General features: G+C 37.8%; 2 protein-coding genes across 7 annotated transcripts in view; both read right to left on the minus strand.

Moving 5' to 3' along the window:
* Positions 1-690: 690 nt before the first annotated feature.
* Positions 691-10,904, minus strand: FBXW2 (F-box and WD repeat domain containing 2). 4 transcript variants are annotated; one of them, XM_041406378.1, is made up of 9 exons: positions 10,870-10,904; positions 8,859-9,064; positions 8,555-8,706; positions 6,548-6,965; positions 5,116-5,310; positions 4,193-4,326; positions 3,507-3,593; positions 2,672-2,841; positions 691-1,225 (listed from the first exon to the last, which is right to left on the minus strand). In XM_041406378.1, the coding sequence occupies exons 2-9, from the start codon at positions 8,992-8,994 to the stop codon at positions 937-939; spliced, it is 1,581 nt and encodes a 526-aa protein (XP_041262312.1). In that variant the 5' UTR covers positions 8,995-9,064; positions 10,870-10,904; the 3' UTR covers positions 691-936. The 4 variants fall into 4 exon arrangements, with proteins under 4 accessions (XP_041262312.1, XP_041262311.1, XP_041262313.1 ...); XM_041406377.1 differs by having other exon boundaries at positions 8,483-8,706; XM_041406379.1 differs by lacking the exons at positions 8,859-9,064; positions 10,870-10,904 and having other exon boundaries at positions 6,548-7,057; positions 8,555-8,850.
* GARNL3 (GTPase activating Rap/RanGAP domain like 3) overlaps positions 10,107-20,497 on the minus strand; it is a 30,575-nt gene continuing 20,184 nt past the window's right edge. For all 3 annotated transcript variants that reach the window (XM_041406366.1, XM_041406367.1, XM_041406368.1), the window contains 7 exons: positions 20,183-20,249; positions 19,437-19,544; positions 18,912-19,030; positions 18,550-18,685; positions 17,283-17,492; positions 16,867-16,978; positions 10,107-16,110 (listed from right to left, as the gene is read on the minus strand). In XM_041406366.1, the coding sequence (XP_041262300.1) occupies positions 15,954-16,110; positions 16,867-16,978; positions 17,283-17,492; positions 18,550-18,685; positions 18,912-19,030; positions 19,437-19,544; positions 20,183-20,249 (909 nt within the window). In that variant the 3' untranslated portion in view covers positions 10,107-15,953. The remainder of the gene's footprint in view (positions 16,111-16,866; positions 16,979-17,282; positions 17,493-18,549; positions 18,686-18,911; positions 19,031-19,436; positions 19,545-20,182; positions 20,250-20,497) is intronic.

A 20,497-nucleotide genomic window follows, 5' to 3' on the forward strand; every position in this document is an offset into this window, starting at 1 on the left:
GTGACTTTAAGCAACTCCTACAGCATACTCAAATACTGATTCTTGCATATGAGAATTCTCCTTCACTGGTGTAATTCATACCACATACATTTGGGAATTGTGGCCTTCATTCAGTATTAAGTATGAAATCAGGTCTCCTTGAATAGTGGGAAGAAAAAAATCCCACTAGTAACGCTAGACACTTTTGTCTTTTCAAGGGCATGAACCAATTTTCATGAAAACTCATGTTTTCAAGTTGTGTAAAGAAAAATGACATTAAGGCGGGAGGGAGGGAAGGCAGGAAGGAAGGTAGGTCAACCTAAAGCATTTCTAAAGCATGTGATGTAAGTACAACTTTTAAGTACATGTCAAATAGCACAAAAATGTGGACAAATATTTGTTAAAGGACTTGTTTGATTCTTCTGTTTCAAAGGCTAAGTATTTAAAGCTATCATATAGAAAAACATTTTGAAGAGAAAGATTCTGGAGAGAGAGAGAGGGTTTGCTGTTTTCTCATTTTTGTTAAGCAGCCATGCACTGCAACCAGTATTTGCTGTTAGATGTACAAAAGCCTATGGTTCAGTAGCTGTTGTTGAAACAGTAGCTTCACCTTCTGTTTCAACAACAAAAAAAAGGTCAGAAGTCAGGTCAAGCACAACTTGATTTCAGACTTGGTAGTAGATTGAATGGTTTAAACATTACAAGCTATACTTCAGAGCCCAAATAGGTATATTTAAACATGAATATAGACAAAAATTTGTGGTGAATACTGTTAGCATGCTGCATTGCATTATTTCCAAAACAACCCATTCCCAAATGCCCACATAAAAGTAAATGATTGTGCATTGCATGATGATGATACCATTGGATGTGCAACTTTGGTTCATGCAAAGTCTCATTTTATAGACACACTGCTGATAGGCCATAAATTCCTGAAGATTCTGTATGCTGAGCTTTTCAGCCATGTTCTTTCCATAACACCAAATGGATACTATGGTCTGGCATACTGGTGGCAAAAACCAAGCCCGTATCATTTTGGCCATTTAGTCCATTTAACCAAGACATTTCACCAGCCAAGAAGCTTGAACCTCTCTTTGACTTTCTATATTCTGGTAAAGGCCAGCGGCTTATCAGTTTTTCTGTCCTCAAGTCCATTATATACAGGTATCTGTTGTCAAACAGTAGAGCAAATATCTCTCCAAAGCCCAGCAATGACACATTTGAGAAGTCTGGAGGTTTGATAACCCTAGAAAACAAGAAAACAGTGTTAGAATCTCCCTTACAATGTTGTCATGAGCTTGAATTACTAAAGCAAATGCTGTGTGTCTACAAAAATGTGTCTAAATTAATCATTATGAAGTAATTTAGAAAGAACTGGATGCAAATCTTTCAAAATAAGCAACTGAACACTTAGCCACAGTCAGGCCTGTGGTTTCACTTCTGACTTTATGCATTCAGGACAGACCCATCTGAACATAAGTGAAGGCTAAAGTTTGAAAGGGATTATTCTCCAGAGTACAAGAAAAAAAAAACAAAACAGCCATTTCCACATACAAATGAAAGAGCAAATATACTTGTGTTTAACAGTAAATTTCCATATGGATTTCATGCCTCAATATCTTTGCACTAAGAGGTAAAAGCTGTTAATATTCTTTTGATCACTCCTGTAAAAGGCAGAAGTAAAACATAGACATGCCTTCTTGTGATAAGCAGGTCAGATAAATCATCCAAGACTGGTCCTTAGAGTGCTGTTATACTGATGTTTTATGTTAAATTAACCATGGGGAGAAATCAAAAGTTCCCCAACACCTTTATGATGTCTCCCCTTAATAAATAAAACTTGGAACAGAAACGGAAGAGTTGAGTCTTCCACGACTGCCTGCATGTTTGATCATACCATTACATAAAGAACTGAGGCAGAAAAATGTGTGGGGATGAAAATCTGCTCTCAGCAGTAAGAGACCATCTTTCTGTTTTGAAAGATGGGAGGGTAAACTAAGAATAACAGAGTAATTTCACCTCTTACTCATAAGAAGCACTTCTGGAGATCTTTCAAATATCCACAATTATTCAGGCGATTTGAATTAAGAAGTCTGCTAGAAGTTCTAAAATGCTTTTTTTTTCTTTAGTTAGTTACTCTCTTTGATGCCACCATTTCCAACTCATACAGCCTGATTCTTTATGTGGAAATGGGATGCCGTCATGTTTGGTCACTTATTGCAGTCTGATAAGATTTCACTGTCATTCCACAACATTAGAAGGAGTGACAGATCAGTAGTGCTATAAGGAAAAAGAGTCTTTTTAATTTCTTGTCCCATCAAAGAACCCCCAGAAATTCCTGCTTGGTTCTCTGTATAGCAGTCTCCATGGTAACATTAGCTCTGTATCACTACATCTCCACATTCACAACTACAGTATTGCAGTCTGGTATAAGTCTATACAGAAACACTTCAGCTTACAGAATGAAAATATGGAAGAGAACTAGCATGTGGCCAGAAACCAAAACAGCAATGAAATGATTCATATTATCAGATGACAAAATTAGAATTAAACCACTCGATATGTGTAAAGCAAAATGTTTACAGGATTTTATTCAAGATTCTTTTGGTCCACATTTAAGGTAAGTTATTAAAACTGGTAAATTACTTCTTTTTTATTTAATGAAGACTGAATCCTAAACTGAACAGTTTACCTGAGAATATCATAGCTGGCAAAGTCCCACTGGTATAATCCTAGTGCTGAACTGCACACTATGTATTTACCATCAAAGTGCAGCCTGGGCTGTAGGGAGATGCTGCGGTCTTCAGAAACAGACAGTGTTCTTAAGCATTTGCAGTTTATTTCCCTTCCAATAGGCCAAATCTACAATTAAAACACAGTTTAAGACCATAAAAAATTCACATTATAACCCATAAAAAATTCACATTATAAACTGTTATATAAATAGAGCAAGCCTCACAGTCTCTTTTTAAGCATCAGGTAAATGTGTGCGTGAGTTTTTTTTCAGAAATATTTATCTGTTTCATGTACAAACATCAATTCTTCAAGTGACTTATCTCAGAGTATTGGTGCAGCACATGTTGTTTCTAGCCTAAAAAATTCCCAGTGAAAAATGGTTACTTTAAAGAATGGGGAAAAAAAAAAGAAAAAAGAAATCAACCATCCAACTGGGACAGAAATGTAACAGTGCTTCAGTTATGAAGCACTTCTATAGCCACAAACTTACAGTACTTTCAAACACCGAAGTCCCCAACAGTAACAGAATTTCCATTTACCTGCTTCACTGACATGACCTGGAAGCACAGATTCTTTGCATTACCATTGTTGTAGAGCTATAATTTAAAACTAAATGCTAAGGCAAGCATTGAAAAATTAGCTTCCAAAGAGTTTCATGGTCTGCAAGCAGCCTCTAAAGTGGGAAATGTGGGGAAAAACTAAATCCTTCTATTGTTTGTAAACAGCAAATCACTCAAACTTTTTTTTCCCCAATGTACCAAAACAATACATGCATGATATATGGTACATACCTTGATTTCATACTTATCTGCACTTAGGAGAATATAATCCCCAGGACTATGCATAAGAGATTTGACTTTGCATTTCTGCAAAACGACCTGTAATTGAAGGATAGTAATGATTTATGTTGATGCTGCTAAATAAACAAATTTTCATTTGCATTTTTCATTTCACTGACCACCTGCATAGTGTATACCCATGAATAAAGGCAGTACAAATGCTTTTTAGCAACTGAAGGAAAACTACACTCCTCTTGCTCCTACTAGTGATAGTTTACTGTACTAATAAGCAAACATACATGCTTCACCTGTACAGTCACACCCCTCATCTTTCAAGTTCTGAAATAACCAGAGGAAAAATATTGTTTCATGATCAGATTTTTGTCATCAAGATCATCCGATTTTTTACATAACTTTTAAAGCCGTTCTTCTTTCAGAACCAGTTTATATTCAGTCTTTGAATCAAAACACTGCTTCCTAGTATTAGCCCAGCTGCTTTGGAATTGAAATACCTTCAATGGTCTGAAAGGTTTAATTACAGCTTAAATTTTTTTTCTGTTGAAATGTTATTTTGTAGTATTTCCAGATGTTCTTCAGATTCTAAACCTACATGCAGGATTAGGATATAAAAATTTAGAACATGTTACAAATTTAGTGGAAATAAATGTGTGAGATTAATTATAAATCAATATTCCCACCTTAGTGACCCATTCTGTGTGTCCAGTAAGGGTATTCAGGCACGTTCCTGTTGATAAGGCCCACACTTTCACAGTGAAGTCTGCAGAGCCACTAACCAGGATATCAAGTTCATCATTGTAATCCACACTAAAAACTTCAAGCAAAGAAGGAACTAAATAAGGACTACCAGTCTCTATGCATGCATTCTTCTCTGAGACACTAGTAGGATCTATATGAATTCAGCAGTTTCTAAATTCATATGCTACTACATCTTTAATTGTTCTTGAACTATATAAATGAATTGTTGCTCTGGATGCCTAAGTTTACATTGCGAAATTACTGTGGTTTTTTGCCCAAATTAAGAGTATGTATATCAGTGGTTCCTTTATGGCTGGATTGTAGCAAAGTATAACTTAAGCTGGTTCCTATTTCCAGAATTTTAGTAAGACAATTCCACAGGATTAGTGTATTTTATAAACACAAGGGAAAAAAAACCTACAGCTGAGCTGAGGGTATTTCTAAGTACACGACAAATAATTTAATTATGAGGGCAATGCAAATACAAATTCCCAGGTCCTATTTTGCTCTTAGTTTTAAGCACATGTCCAGTGTGGGAACTGAAAAAAATGGCCATGGCCACGTATGCCCTGCTACCTAAGATTTGCACCTCTTTGAGACTTGAAGCTACTGAATAACCATGGCATTTATTGTTACTTCCATGCAATTGCAAAATGGCTAAGCTTTAGCATATTCAAGGACAAGTGTATATCTGTTCTGGTCACTTTCCCTGTCGATGGGAACTGAGGGGACTCAGGTGACAGAGAACAGAGGCTGAACAAACCAAAAAAGCTAGTGCACAAAAAGCTAACTTAAATTATATTTTGTTTGATGACGAGGTATGTTACTTCACTGGTGAAATTACAATTTTAAAATTTCAACATACCTGCACCAGTATGTCCTCTGAAATGCTGTGTCTTTGCCCCAGAGCTCCATTCCCAACAGGCTACTGTGTTATCGAAAGATCCTGTTACAAGCTTCTGTTCATCAAACTTCACTGCAGCACAAGTGTGTGTCTGGATACCATATATGCACTGACCTGTGCTTACATCCCACAGTTTTGCAGACAAGTCATCTGATCCTAGAATATAAAACAACAGGATAAATGCAAGATTGGTAGATTCTAGCACTACCTCTGACTGATAGTGTCTATTGAAACAGATGCATGGAAGTTCACGTGACACATTACTCAGGTTTGCAGAGCCACTGACTATACTGCAAGCTTTAGTTTCTTCCAGGAAGGAAAGGGTTCCAGCAAACCTTGAAATATAGGTGAATAGCAGGCCTCATATCCTGCCACTTTCTTTTCTCTGCCTGAAGCTCCTCTTTTTTCAATTGCTAGCTTTGGAGAGCAAAATAAAACCCTGGACTCCTTACATCTGCTTCTTCTCCTGGGGGTTTCAGTAGAAAAGTTGTCAGAAAGTTTTGATAATGCTGTTTTCTGTGTATGACATTCACTGCTGAGTAGGTAAGTGAAAGACTGGCTAGAATCTAGTTGTTGGCTTCTAGCAAGTATCCTAATGTACCAACAAATGACTGACTGAAGTCAGTATTCCCAACTTATATTGAGAATAACACTGTCGTTCCAAATGATTGGAAAATCCTTGGAACATGTTCTGACAGCGATTCACTGTAACTCTGTTATTATTCTTTCATACTAAGGCTTCATTTATGTTCTATCTGTAACTTAAGTTCAAACTGAAATATTGAAATCTCTTCAGAGAGGAAGCTGAAATTACGTGCGAGTCAGACTAGTAGCAAGGTTAAATCTAGTTTTACAGCACTTCATAAAACACTTACGTTAGGAACTGAAAGTTCCTAGGCTTACAGCCTTGTTTCAAAGAAGATATGACTTTTTCTTCCATGCTCTGGTAGACGGAAGTTCTCTCACAAGCCCGAAGTCCTTTTAATTGAAAGCTGTTGTCTAAGAGGACAGCGAACATATCTGTACTTCTCAAATGGGCTTACTTACAGTAACAGCATGATCAAAATCATAGAGCAATCTGGATTGGAAGGGCTCTTAAAAATCATTTCATTCCAACCACCGTGCCACTGGCAGGGACAATGATGCCTACTGTTACTATTTCTTTATCCAACAAAGTCATCAGTCTCCTTGTGTTCTTAGTAAAGTGACTAATGAGTTTATTAGTACAACAGATGTTTAAAAACTTGAAAAAATAAGTAATTTTGAATCATCATCTGTATTCACACTATGAATATAATTTGTCCGGTAAAAGAAAAGCAAATTGTCATTAATCTTATGAGGGGGAAGAGAAAACAAAGAATTTTAAGACTTCCAAGTTGTCCGTCCTTCCTACCTGTACAAAGAAGTCCATCTTTATAGTAAAGTGCATATACTCTGGCACTGTGTCCAATTAAAGAGGATGTCTCAAAGGCTTCGTGGTCCTTCAGTTGCTTCATCCTTAAAATAGCTTTTAGGTAAACCTTCTTCCAATGCAGAGGATCCTGAACAGAGTCATCTATCTGCCAACCCAAATTCTTACACGCAGTCTGCCACACCTCTGTACAGGCACTTATAACTTTGTTCCACTGCTTAGAGACGAGGCAACATGTGAGTAAGGTCTGCGGATCAAGCCATTTTAACAGATAAAAACTAAGTTCCAATGGAAGAAGTTTGAGGAAGTCCCTCTTGAGTAGAATCTCTAGATTATTGGAGAGGTGCCTGAGCTGGACTGCTCCACTCAAGCTAATCAGGTGATCCAGAGTTTCATTTTTCTGCAAGTCCGTCAGAGAAAGAAATGCAATAGAAATGTTATCAAGCCATGCTTCAAAGTCCTTTTTCTCCATAAGGTTATGGAAAAATTTACCTGTGATACATCAAAATACTGTATTAGTTCCGTTCAGAAAATAAGGTATGAATCACAACTTCATTACTGGTACATAAGTATTCCAAATGGCATGTTAACACATAGATTGAAGCGACCAAATGCATTTTAAAATATTCTTTAGATTAGGACTAAGCCTTTGCATGCACCCTGAACTATCATTTGTCCCACAGCAGACTTACAAGTAAGTTGTATGTAGCTAGTGAATGTTAGCATTCATTATGAATGTTAACATATTTCTTGTTTTAGATTAACACTTTCAAATTCTGAGTCCAATAAAGTAGGGGTTAGTTTACATTTTATACCCATTACAGCAAATAAACACTGTCTTAGAGTTTACTCATGGATTATTCTGATAAAAGGAAAAAAAAAACCACAAAAGCAGAGCGATAAGCTAGTTACTAACATAATTTACTCATACCTTCCTCCTGAACTATTTTAAATACAAAGCAGGTAACTAGTTAGTTTTTTAAAAAGTACACAGAGATGTCTGACAAACTGTGTTGGAGGATACGTTAAGTCTTTCTAATCTTTCTACTTGGCCCATGTAAAGACCTGAACTTGCGCTGGTGTAGCACCAGTTTTGACGTGTCTGCACCACTTTAACCTAAATGCATTTTAAAAATCTTGTTGTTTTTTTTTTTTTTCTTTCCTATTTTCTCAGTTTATTTCCACTGAGACTTAACTGTGAAATTGAATACCACCCCCTGAAAGCACTTATACTATCCTGTGACATCTCAAGTTCCTTCAGTGACCTGGGACCATTGATTAAGAAGATAAACATCAGGTAAACAGTTAAAAAATAACATACATTTATTTTCTCTGGAAGGTCTAATTCATTAGATAACTGTCTGAATTTCACAGCACTCCCAAACTGAAAGAACTGAGGTATCTGAGTGGGACTCAACAGCATGTTTATTTCTGTACAGACACTTTACCATCATAGAATAAGATCTTAGAGTACACCTCTTAACAGGGCACAGGAGTACAGAAAATTATAGTTGCCAATGTAAAAGGCTGCACATGGCATGCAATTGTTGATAAAACGCACAAGAAGGTTCTGGATGTCAAATGCACAGAAGCAGCCGCTCCTATTAAATCACTATGTTGATTCATTACAGTAACTTTTACTGCAGACAGCACTTACCGGCTTTCCTCAGCACATATGGCAGTGAATACAGTTGCTGTTGAAACAGGCATGTATTCTCTTTAAACCAAGTAAAAAATTCTAATAGGCCGGCTACGAATAAAAACTCCGTGAGCCCCAAGGCGTTTACTGTGTTCAGTACGTGAAGCTATTACTGAAATTAAGGGCTGCTATGAGGCCGCGGAAACCGGTGCTCGAGCCTCTTTTCCAGGTGTTACGCAGCCAGCCCCATCCGCTCCCCCCGCCCGCTCCCCATATACCTCCACACGCAAAAAGCACGGCGAGGACCGCAGACTCAGCGCCGCTGCTGCCGATAGCTCCGCGTCGCTCACCTCAGGTAGCAGCCCGCTGCGGGGTGTCCGTCGGCGGGCAGTCGCCACGGCTTGCGCGGACTCCCGGAGTCCAGCACGGCCGGGTGCTTCCCTGCGGCCATCGCTCCCACGGCAGGACCGGCTCTCAGCACTTCCGCAGCCCACGCCACAATCTGCAGGCACCCACGACAGAAGGGTTACTCTCAAGACGAGACCAGGGCCTCACGACCGCTCGGCGCTGAAGGGAGGGGAGGGCTGGGCCAAGCCCGCGCTGGGCGAACCGCCGGCACCGGAGAGAAGGCGCTCCCCGACCCGTCGCTCTCACCATCAGGCGACTTCCGGCGCATCCCAACGTCATCGTGCCCCGCCGCTTCCGCCGGCCCGCTGCCGCTCGGAGCGCCCCCCGGCGAGAGGCCGCCGCGCACGCGCGCGCCGACACAGGCTTCCCACAGGCGAGACATGGCTGCTGAGGAATCCCGCTGCCTGCTGGGCTCTGCCGCTTCCGACTCGTGCCCGAGGCTTTGGCAAGTTCTGTTTGTTAAGAATATTCCTGTAATTATTATGATGAAAAATGCACTAGTGTTTATCATACTGACTTAAAATCAAGTATTCTCTCTCCTTCTGGCAGTGATACGGTGTTGGTGGAACCATGCACAAATCTAACGTGAAAACTGCATCCCCCTTACTTGATTAATTTGGACATAATTTACTTTTTCCTACTTGCATTTATTCTTTTCACCTTGTAATTGCAGGTTTTGCCTTTGCCTTGGTCCAAAGAATTTCGGGATTTTATAGTAAGCATCGTGAATTGCTCTCATTTCTTCAGTTCCTGTGTTCTTTTAACCTGGTGTACTGACTGTAATGGCCATGTGAGTATATTAATTGTATTGGGACCAGTATATTTTTTTTTCTAAGATGTAAAATAAAATCTAATTTTATAAATAAATAAAATTTCCTTGCTTTTCCTTATGGTGCACGACGTAACCTGGGTAATGTTAGTTTCAGACTGCAGTATTTGATGTTTGCGTGGCTGTTATTTCCGTTAATTCTGACCACAGAATTAAGTCTTAATCTCAAATGGAGATGAATTCTTGGCTTTCATGGATTTAAGGTTTTTTTCCTATTTTTGTCAAGGTGGCTAGGAATGCATTTAAATCACAAGAAGGGTTGTACTCTTAAGAGAATGTCTCTGATACTTCAGGAAACACGACTGCTTTTTCAAAAGGAATTGCAAGGTCTTGGAAACAGTAAGAATACACACTTAGCCAGAAAGGGAGAAAAACTCTTTTGTAGTGTTAGTTTACAAAGTAAAGATTCCCAACTGAAGCAGGTCTCCAAAAGTCTAAAAGATGCCTGGAAACATAAACCAAAGCTAGATTATGTCTTTTATCAAAGATGGCTAAAGCTTAAGACACAAACAGCAATCTCATAGGCATGATACAGCATTTCAGAAAACTCCAATGGAAAAAGCAGTGCTCTGTACTACATCCTGTCTTTTTGATTTCTCATCTTTTTACTTTGCAAATTTGAAAGTCATTAGTCCTGTGTGTGTGAAACAGGTGAAAGAAACAGGTGGGGTCAAATTTATAGTTTATTACAGATGAAGAAATCAATAATGTTTCTTCTTCACAAAGGTGATAAATAGCACTTAAAAGAGTTTCAGATGTGATAGGACTGTTTCTATTTGGATGTTGTATCTAAAATACAAACCATGCATGCTATCACATGACATTAAAAACAATGGTTATACATCAGCATTTAGGACCAATGGTAAAGAGTCTTTGATCACAAACATAGCAACAATATGCCATTATGAAATTACAAAGCAGTCTGCTACCATTCAAAGACAATTAAACTGACATTCTAGATTGATAATGCTCTGCATAAACCTCTACATAACATTTTCCATTCGACCAGGTAAATATACAGAAAATTATCTCAAATTTCTCTTCAAGTCAGATGCTAGTACCACAATTTCCAGTAGCAAAGAGGAGTCAGTTAGTTACAGGTCAGCAACAAAGTGAAGCAGCTAAGCAGTATACAGGCTGGTGAAGTTGCTGTGCTCAGGTAATAAGAGTAAAAATACTTTCTAACCTGCATGCAAGTACAGATGTTTGCTGCACAATCTCTTGAGCCTTCCCATATTGTTAATATTAGGTTCCCAGAGTATAAATTAGTCCTTCACAAAAACAGATTAAGCCTATCTGATAAAACAAGTGCTTTAACAGAATAAGCAAGCACTGTGCATATGAACCGTGACATCGAATTGTTAAGAATGAAAATAGCATGATACCCATTTTCATACACAGAAGGCAACAGAAATTATTTGGAAATACCTTATCACTTGCTGATGGGATTTTCCCTTCCCCTGCCTTTTACGATCCCATTACTTTAAATTCCTTAGGATTTTTAATCCCTGAAAATTTACAGTAGAAATTACAAATATATATACACCTATATATGTATATATATTAAAAACGAAATTCAAATGAAAAGGGTTATATATTTCAAATGCAGACTAAACCAACAGCTCTGGAAAAGCCGCTGCATCTGCAAGGACAAGTTATAGACCCACACCTTTAGAAAAACATGTTTGAGCTACCCGTTACTGGTCAAATATACTTAGAACAGCACAAAATATATGTCAGGAGTAGCAACCTTAACCATATGTAACTAGTTAGGCAATAACGTTACCAATTCCCTGCCCTCTTAAGTACTGTTTAAATATTTATTCAGTTTACTGTCAAATACTAAAAAATTCAATTTGAATTTATCAATTACAAATACATGCACATTTATAGAAATAATCACATGAAGGCAGAGAACAAACCTGCTGATCATTCCAGGTGCATACTTGCATGTATGTTATGCATTGAAAAACAACAGCAAACCAACCAAAAAAAAAAACAAAACAAAACAACAAACAACCAAAAAACAACCCAGCCAAACACCCCCTCCAAAACCTGAAAAAAAAATCCCAACCAACAAACCAACAAAAAACCTGCCCATACCGCCAGCCTCCAGAAACCACACAACCCAAAACAAACAAGAATCCCTGCCACACCCCCAAACTAGTAAAGGACTATAACCAGAACAGGCCTTACTTCTTTGCAAACCAGGAAACTGATTGTATGCGTGCATTCACTGAACCTAGAGAGCAGTTCTCTTGCTACCGTGGAAGCGTTTCATTACTTCTGAACACCTGTAAAATATTATGTGTACTGGATTGCCACTAGAATAAGGAACTGAACAAAAATGACTCTGTACTGGTTTCTAAAGCCCAAAGAGGGCTTTAGGGACCTTGCAAACAGCTCATCAAAGCCTTAAGGGCTCCATATTGTGAGTGTGTGAATTAACTTAGCTCATGTGTCTGGGGGTTCTTAAGTTCTAGTCACACTTCAAAATTGTGGTGATGGTTTTGCTGTAATTCAAATGCATGACAAAGATGACAAGTAGCCCAAAATCTTGCATATCCATTTTGAACAGATTTTTGAATGGTGGTGCACAGGTGTGTGTAATGAAATACATGATAACATAGTGGTGGTCCTTTCTACCCTCAACTATTTTGTGTTTCCATGCATCATTAACCATGCTGGTCAGAACACACAGGTACAATCTAATGCTTGCACCAATGTAAATGACATTCTTATAATTTAGTCACACTAAGGCACAGGGATGAAGTGGTGACCAACACCATTTAGCCAGAAGGAGGTAAGAACCCTACTGCTGCCTACAAATGCAGCACATTGGGACAGAAAGTATTTCTTGCAAAACTTAGCCAAGAGTCCAGAATGGGCCTTCAGTTAAACTTAGCGTGATGGCAAGTGTTCAATCTGGTAACAATTCTTCCTTCACGGAAATAATTCCTTCCTTCTGTCCATCTGTAGCAACATTTTTCTGTTTTCCGATCAGAACAACACCCATCTTACATAGTAGATTCAAAGATGATCTTTTCTCCTAACCATGAGATGGTCAGCAAGCGTCAAGAATGTAGCCTACAGGCAGCTTGAACATCTGATGTGAAAGGAGAAAGGGTTGTGCTTACAGTGGACATGGCTACAATTTGTGCCCAAAACTACTTTTTAAGTTTTAGAGAGTATATGCATGCACATGCTGGAAAAACAGAGGGCAAACAACATGGCTCCAATGCTGGAGTAAACGACACAATAGCCATCCCAGCAGCCTTCCAACAAGCCTTGTCACCTTACGCCAGTCTTAAGAAGGAGAGGTTCCGCAGGTGTGCAAGAACTTTGCCCTTTATAAATGATGCACAAGAGCTTCAGTATCAATACCACCAACTACCTCTAGATTTTAATTAGCGGACTGAATAGTAAGCATGATGTTTTGAGATAGAGAAGAGACATGGAAATCATAGTTGTCTGTTCAGACTACTAAAAACTCAAGCCACATCGTGGTACAAGGTTGTGTACACTAGCAATTTCACATTATTGTGTTAGTAATTTTTTTTTTTTTTTTGATACAATAAATGTGATAAAGAACTTCACAGAATTTGGTTCCTGTGGCTTGTGGCAAATAAAATTGGAATATTATTTCCATGTTCTCTGCCTTCTACCTATGTTCTGGGCTGCTGTCATACAGTAACTAGGTAGTAAACTACATATACATGACTGTAAAGCTTCAGCTACCAACTCTAGGTGTCACATAACCCAAACAAAATGTTCTATCACTCTCTACTTCTTTTGCCACATTAGATATTATCCCTCTACAACACTCTAAGTACAGAAGCAAAAACTTAACAAGGCACTTACTGGATACATTAAGAATGAAGACATTAATTTTTTTTCCAGGATTCAGCTCCTTCCTCTCCTATATGAGCAACAGTCTAAGGTCTGGTAGTTCCCAGTGTTCCCAGTTGCTTAGTAGCTTGTACCAGACCCATTAAGTCAAGCTATAGCATAAAAGGAGCTGGAGCAGATGGGCAGGGATGATGCAGTTGCTGGGCTTCCCTTTTCAAATGATACCAATACCCTGTTCCAGGTATGTACCATGAAGCCAGTATGATATGGTATTGTGCTTCAGTAATCCAGTATCTGTACTCCTTATAGTTCATTTGCTAAATGTCATCAATGCTGTAATTACAGGCAAACCTGCAAAGGGTCTTTCTCTCTCTCACACTCACACACACAGACACACATACACATTCTCACCCCCTCAACACTCTCTTAATTAATGGTAATACTTTACAGCCACTGCTGCACTTCTGATTCAAGAAAATAACTTGCTTTATAGCCCTTTCTTCTATAATCATGTTTCGGATATAATGCAAATGCTGTATCTATATGCATTCTGACTACCATCATAGACAGCTGTCAAGCTTTCTGTCAAGCTTTTATCATTCTTCTTGTTCTCCCTGGTGCTTCATCTCTAAGGCTAGTCTTTCAGGATACCTAAGTATGTGTTTGCTCAGATTCTTCAAAACAAGTTTAAAAATCTCCATGTATTGTTTCAACTGCTATCAAACAATAGTTAATAATTTTAAATCATGCTGTGATAGCACAGGTGAACATCTGCAGTATATTTAAAATCCAGTATCCGAACAGGTTAAAGCAAAGTTTCCAGTTAAAATTTTAACTAAAGCCCCAGTTTTGCAACACACTGGTACAGTCTTCAAAAATAGGCACAAACCAGAAATCAAATACTACATTGAGAGAGCTGTTCTTGGAAAAAGCTGTTCCTTTTTAAAATACGTAAGTGTCAGCAGTGACCCCAAAAGTGGACTCAGAAGTGTTTACAGCTTCCAGGAAAATAAGTACCATGTGGTACTTTCAGATTGATTTTCTTTTAACCTTAACTGTCCAAATAAATAAGGATAGGGTAAAGTAACACAATCTCTGCAAGCAACATTCTCAAAAAATAATTACAAGTTTTGGTAAATACTTCAATCTGGTACTTCCTTTTAGATGCTTATTAAGGTTCACCCCACACATTTATGAGTGCAAAAACCCACTAAAGTAATAATAGCCTTCTGCTCCTAGACTAATTACTACTGAAAATATTGCTTCTTCTGTTGATTAGCTACCCCAGTTGAGAGTAAGAAATTATGCTTCCAGATAAGACCTTGCATATTCTCTTAAGTGAAGCAATTCAGCCATATTATACAATAAACTGAGAAAAAAAATCACTTTGCAAAACCAGTTTTACATTCAGACAGATGGCAGCAAAAGGCATGCATCTCCAGATGATCATGCTTGAATAAAAGTGAAATCATGACATACGGGTGGTATTATGAAATAAAATCAAGGATACAGAAGTATTTCTACATTTAGAACAAGAAACACTTGCTGATAAAGCTAAAACATCATATATAGAAAGGCTTTCATGAAAAAAAAACAAGACCAAACAAAATCCTTGCAAAGGTGTTCTAGAGGAAAAGGTTAAAAAAAAAAAATCAAACTTTAAATATAAACCCCTGTCCTTTAACACAGTAAGAGACAAGATCATTGTTTCATCACAGAAGACCTTATTACCACTGAAATTTCAGTCTGCTCCAGTTAGAAAATACAAATATCTGAAATCATTACTTATACTGTTGGTGCAAGCACAGACAGCAGCTAATGGTGATCTCTGCATAAGAATCTTTTTGTAGTCAAAGGACAATTTGGGTTGCCTTTTCTGCCTGTAATGGAAAAATCTGCAGATGCACTACAATAGGAGTTTTCCAGTAGATGGACCAGAGTTTTTGTTTCAGCATTTTTTGTTTGTGGTTTTTTAGTTTTTTCAGGTTCCAATTTTTAAGAAATATTCTGCAAGTTTGTGTGTCCTATAGAAAGGTTCTCTGCCCAGAGATTCTTCATGCCAGAAGTGTTTTCAAGTTTCTCTAAACAATGAGCCAAGGAAACACCACCTTCATATCTCACCTGATTCTTCAGTGAACATACCACAGATGCATCAATTTAGGGCCTGACTCCAGTGTTTGAAATGACCTTGCCTAAAAGCCTTTTTTTTGTTGTTGTTGTTTTGTTTTTTAAAGACAAAAGTAGTAGTCTGTGTTGTAAAATTCCTCTTCCAACATGACATACACTGTTGTAAAACAACCCATGATAGTAATAACAGCAATTAACTTTGCCGCATGTCATTTAGGTGAGTCAAATTATAAGAAGCTTAGAACAAGTAATACTTTTTGTTTACTTCAGTTTCAGCCTAAATCTCCCATTGATTACCTACTGTTAGAATGCCATGAAAAGTATAATGCTTCATTAACTGAGAAAACATACCTACGTCAAAGATATACAAATTGAAAAATCAGGCTGTACTAACCAGAACATGGGTTCCATAAGGATTTATCACCAGTACTTCCAGCCACATTTTACTACCAGAAGCAGTGTTTTGTGACATTACCATAGAGCTTACAGAGCTGTAAGAAAATGTGAAGTAAGGAAGAAAAGTTTTAGAAGTGTCTTCATTTTAAGTCAATGATGTCTTCATCATATAAAGAAATCAGCTGAAATGGATAGGTGGATGGTGAGCTCTCCTCCTTGTTTGCTGAAGTATCAGGATCTGAACTAGTGGAAAAATGACGTGTTTCAGAATAGCCTTCAAACGAGCTTGAGATTATCCTGCAAAGAGGAAGACAAAAGTTACTAAAAAAATACACATGGGCAGGAAGGAACAATGGCTACCTCTAGATTCAATAAGTTATCCTAAAGACAGACACAGACTATTACAACTAAGTTTCCTCCTGTTTTACTCTACTAAAAATAATCAAAAGGCAGTATTAATGAAGCCCTCACCCAGATAATTTCCAAGTAGGGAAATATATCAATATTTCAAATATATATAGTTTCACACTGCAAGATATTTTTTGTTTTGTTACTCTCAGTCTCCTCTATCTTGCCAGTATTCTGTATTCTGCCAGTACTCTACACAAACATAGGTTATGGAAACAATGAAAACAAGAGAATGGCACTGGGGTGTCCTGATTCAGGGCAAATTTGGGAGAGTGACAAACAGACATATGCTGCAGTATTTCTTCACAAAATTTATTCTGAAAATAGCAACACAGGAGCATACAAAGAAAATGAGAGAGTCTGCACAGTGCAACTGCAGTGGTCCAAATCTTTGTAACAGGTTTAGCTGCAGCAGGTCCCATGAAACGCCATTTCGTCTTGTCTTGCTCATTAACATATCTTTAGCAAAAAGCGTAACTGCTTCAGTACTTATGGTACTCAGATACTTCAACAAACACATCAGCACGAAATGCACATGAATATACATAGGTTTCAGTCGGCCTCATGCCAACTGAGATAAGCACAAGCAATCAAGTCTGAAAATATTTACAGTCTAACTTAGGCTCTTTTCTGAAGTATATTTACCTGTCACTACTGGACGATCTTACAGCTCCCTGCTTAGGGTCTGACTGTCTTCGAGAAACCTTTTTCAGCTTCTGTGCACTTTCTGTCTTGGGTATAGGCTCATCCAAGAGACCTCAATAAAGGAATAAAAGACTTAATACTTTCAACAGAAAACAAAGTATTCATGAAAAGGTTAAGGTATCTGTTGCTGGTTTCCATTACTAACCATTTCTACCTAGCTTAGAATATGGTCATCTTATACGTGATCAGACAATGGCTATACTATTTGCAAATAACGCTTCCTCACAGTTTCCTTTTTTAATTTTAATAATTTATGAATACTAGCTGCATGTTACAAACCTACCCGTGATGGTGCAAAGATCAGAAAGTATATGTTTGGCCATATATATTGCCACTGAGGAATGAGGAGAGTTTACCCAGCAATTCTTTACGTGTTCTGCTTGCAATTTCTTTAATTTCCATACGAGATAAAGGTAGTGAGTGCGTAACTGGAAGAGAGGTAATGCCACTCGACGCTGTAGTAGTGATGACCTTGGAAGCCAAAGGTGACTTCAGAGGTCGTTCAATGCTTCGCCCAACCAGATTGCTGAGAGGTATTTTGTACAGGTTTTTGCATGGAACTTCACCTGAAACACAGAAAGAAAAAATAACATTACACTTGCACAACAGAATCAGTTATTAATAATTCCAAATGAAAAGTTATAAATACAAGCTATACTTGTTGAGCTGGGCACTTTTTAACTGAAATGACAAAGTTCTTTCTTGCTCTAGAAATCTTTCAATACAAATAAGCTAGGAGAAGGAAGGAAGAAATAGAACCAATTTGATTGAGAGAGAAAAAGAAGATTGACTCTTGGCAACACGATGAACCAGGAGTGGAACCAGGAAGTGAATTTTTATGACCTGCAGCTGCTACTCTGACTATTACACTGCACTCTGTGCAGTATTTCCTGTGTGTTTTAAAATACTGCAAACATACTGGAGCCTGGATCCCAAGTGATTCAAATTATGACTCCTTCTCTTAGGTAACACGAAGTACCATGTTTTCCTAATTCCTAGAAGAAAAACAAACTAAAGTCCCAAACTTACCATCAAATTAGAAATTTGTGATTACCTTCTCCTTTTCCTATCTGCTAACAGTAAAGCAGCAGATTTAAGGAAGAAAGGTGTACACACATCTTCCATTATTTAGTTGACGCTCCCTTGCTTCTCCTTTATTGTTACACTATGGATTGACCATTCATAGATCATGTTACACTAAATTGCCTGTGCAAAGCTTTTCAAGGCTTCTTACTTTTGTTTTGAAAAACAGCTTCAGCCATTCAGTGGTTATTCAGCTATCCTTTAATGAAAGGAATAGCGTATGTGAAATGTCAAGCTTTCTCACAATTTTATGGCCCTTTTTGCATTATGACGCGTGGTCACATTGTGGAAGAGTCATCAGGATATTGAGGTTTAATTCCTCCCTGCCTACAGAATTTATTTATTCAGAACAATGCTACCATGTATTCAGAAAAGCTACTACAGTGCACAAGCTCAGCCGAGTGCTTTATATGTGTGGAAAATAGAGAATCTCTTATCCTCCACACTTTCAGGCAGGAACTCACATTTTTTTACCATCTTTACATAAGACCAGCCGCAGCGAGATTTGATAACTGTTGGAACGATCAGAGATCACATTACCTTCTAGAGAAGGAAGAGATAATTCTGGCTTTTCATAAGCTGTTGGTGTTTGAGGAGAACTCTTTGAACTCATTTCCTTAGAGCTGCTGTCAGATGATCCACTTACTGCAGCAGTAGCTTTAAAATAAATGTCCGACTGAAATGACAAATAACCCATCATTAGTACTGTGAGACTTTCTTAACCATCTTCTGATTCTCTTTGTCCTTGATATAAACTAGGAGCAGACAGATAAAAAATTATTGCAGATAAAGTAAGCATGTATTTCGGTTTTGTTTGTTATGTTTTTAGCAGCAGCAACTTTTTATGTTAATTAGATCCCAATATACCACAGAAATAGTCAAACGTGATTTTTCTGTCTTACCCTTGATGCTACAAGTTGAAGCTCACGCACAACTGCTGTGTGGACCAAGTTCCCATTCACCACTAAACGGATCTCAATGGAATCAGTAGTGAAGGCAAGAACATAAGGGAAAGCACAGACTGCAACAAAATAGAAGTTATTTGGCAAGGAAAAATGATTAAAGCAAATGTTTCTTGGATTATCCACGAAAACTGTTCTTGACCTCTTCTGGCATGTTCCTTTCTTATGAAAAGTGTTGTCTAACATACTGGTGTACACCGAGCTACATTGAGCCTGAAGAAAATTTCACTCTTCATGCCTGGCAGAATATAGAGGGAATGGAAAATGAGAAACACATAAAAGAAAGGGAAAAAAAAGTTCAACAAAGGATGAACTTGCTACCAAGGCTTCACTTTTCAAAATTTATCAGAAACTTAAGTCAAGTGGCATCATGAACATAACATGCTTATTCCCAGATTCTCTGGTGGAATTCCAGGCAAAAACAGTAGCAAAAAAAACATCTACTAAAAAGAGATATTTTCTTACCAACAGCATAAGGAACTTGATTCCAGCTGAAGTGGAAGTCATAAGCTGATGGCTGCACAAGTGGAGAACCTCCACTGAAAGGATATACCTTTCTGTATTGACAAACATCTGCAGCAAAATAGAAAAAAGAAGCATCCATCACTTTACACAGTAAGCGACCACCACTCATTTTATAGGGAGATTCTGCAGAAGGGAGGACATTATGCACACAATCAAACATTCATGTAAAAGTCCCTCTATAGCCAAACAGCTAAGCAAAAGCTGCTTTCACTGTGAACACACCAGAAAGACCAAAATAAAAGACCTAAGTTTTAATAAGCTGTTGTATTTCACAAAGTAAGTATTACTGTTTCAGCAGTTACCAGGTATCTAACTTGTCTACAGATACAGAAACAGGCACGAAAAATTCAGAAAGCAGTGTCTGCAGAATTGTATCTCTCTGCCCTTCAAGTAGCCATATGTTCATGTAATTTACATTCTTTGAAGACTATTATGCACATAGGTTATTACAGACACCAAGATTTCACAAATCATATAACCTGCACATCTATAAAACAGCTAGTATGACTAAAATACTTGCATTAATAATTTCTCCAAAACGCATTTAAGTTCCAAAGAATGTATTTTGACAAACTTTCAATGAAACGCTAACATTTATTTTCAGATACAGACCTAGACTCCAATAAAAGAAGATTTACATATGTAGATTGAGCTATTACCATTTCTGGCCTTCCCTAAACACTTACAGTTATAACACAACAGTAGACCAGCTTCACCATCTTCATACACATCAATAGCTGCAACAAAATTAACCTGCAATGATAACGGAAAAGATTAACAAACAGACAGAGGATACTGTGGTTATTACAACTGGGTTGTGACTAACAAGCAATACAATCAGCTGGGTAAGTGCACAACCACTGATAAAAGGAAAAAAAAAAAAGAGAGAAAAAAATTATAAAAATAGCTTCTTTTGTGATGCAATTTTCAGGATGTTCTCAAGATGAAAATTAGTTTCTTTGTATTTGGTTCTGTACAGTACCAAACATTCATAACCATAC

This window comes from Onychostruthus taczanowskii, unplaced genomic scaffold (assembly GCF_017590055.1).
Source record: "Onychostruthus taczanowskii isolate IOZ18803 unplaced genomic scaffold, ASM1759005v1 scaffold25, whole genome shotgun sequence".
NCBI classification, from domain to species: Eukaryota; Metazoa; Chordata; class Aves; order Passeriformes; family Passeridae; genus Onychostruthus; species Onychostruthus taczanowskii.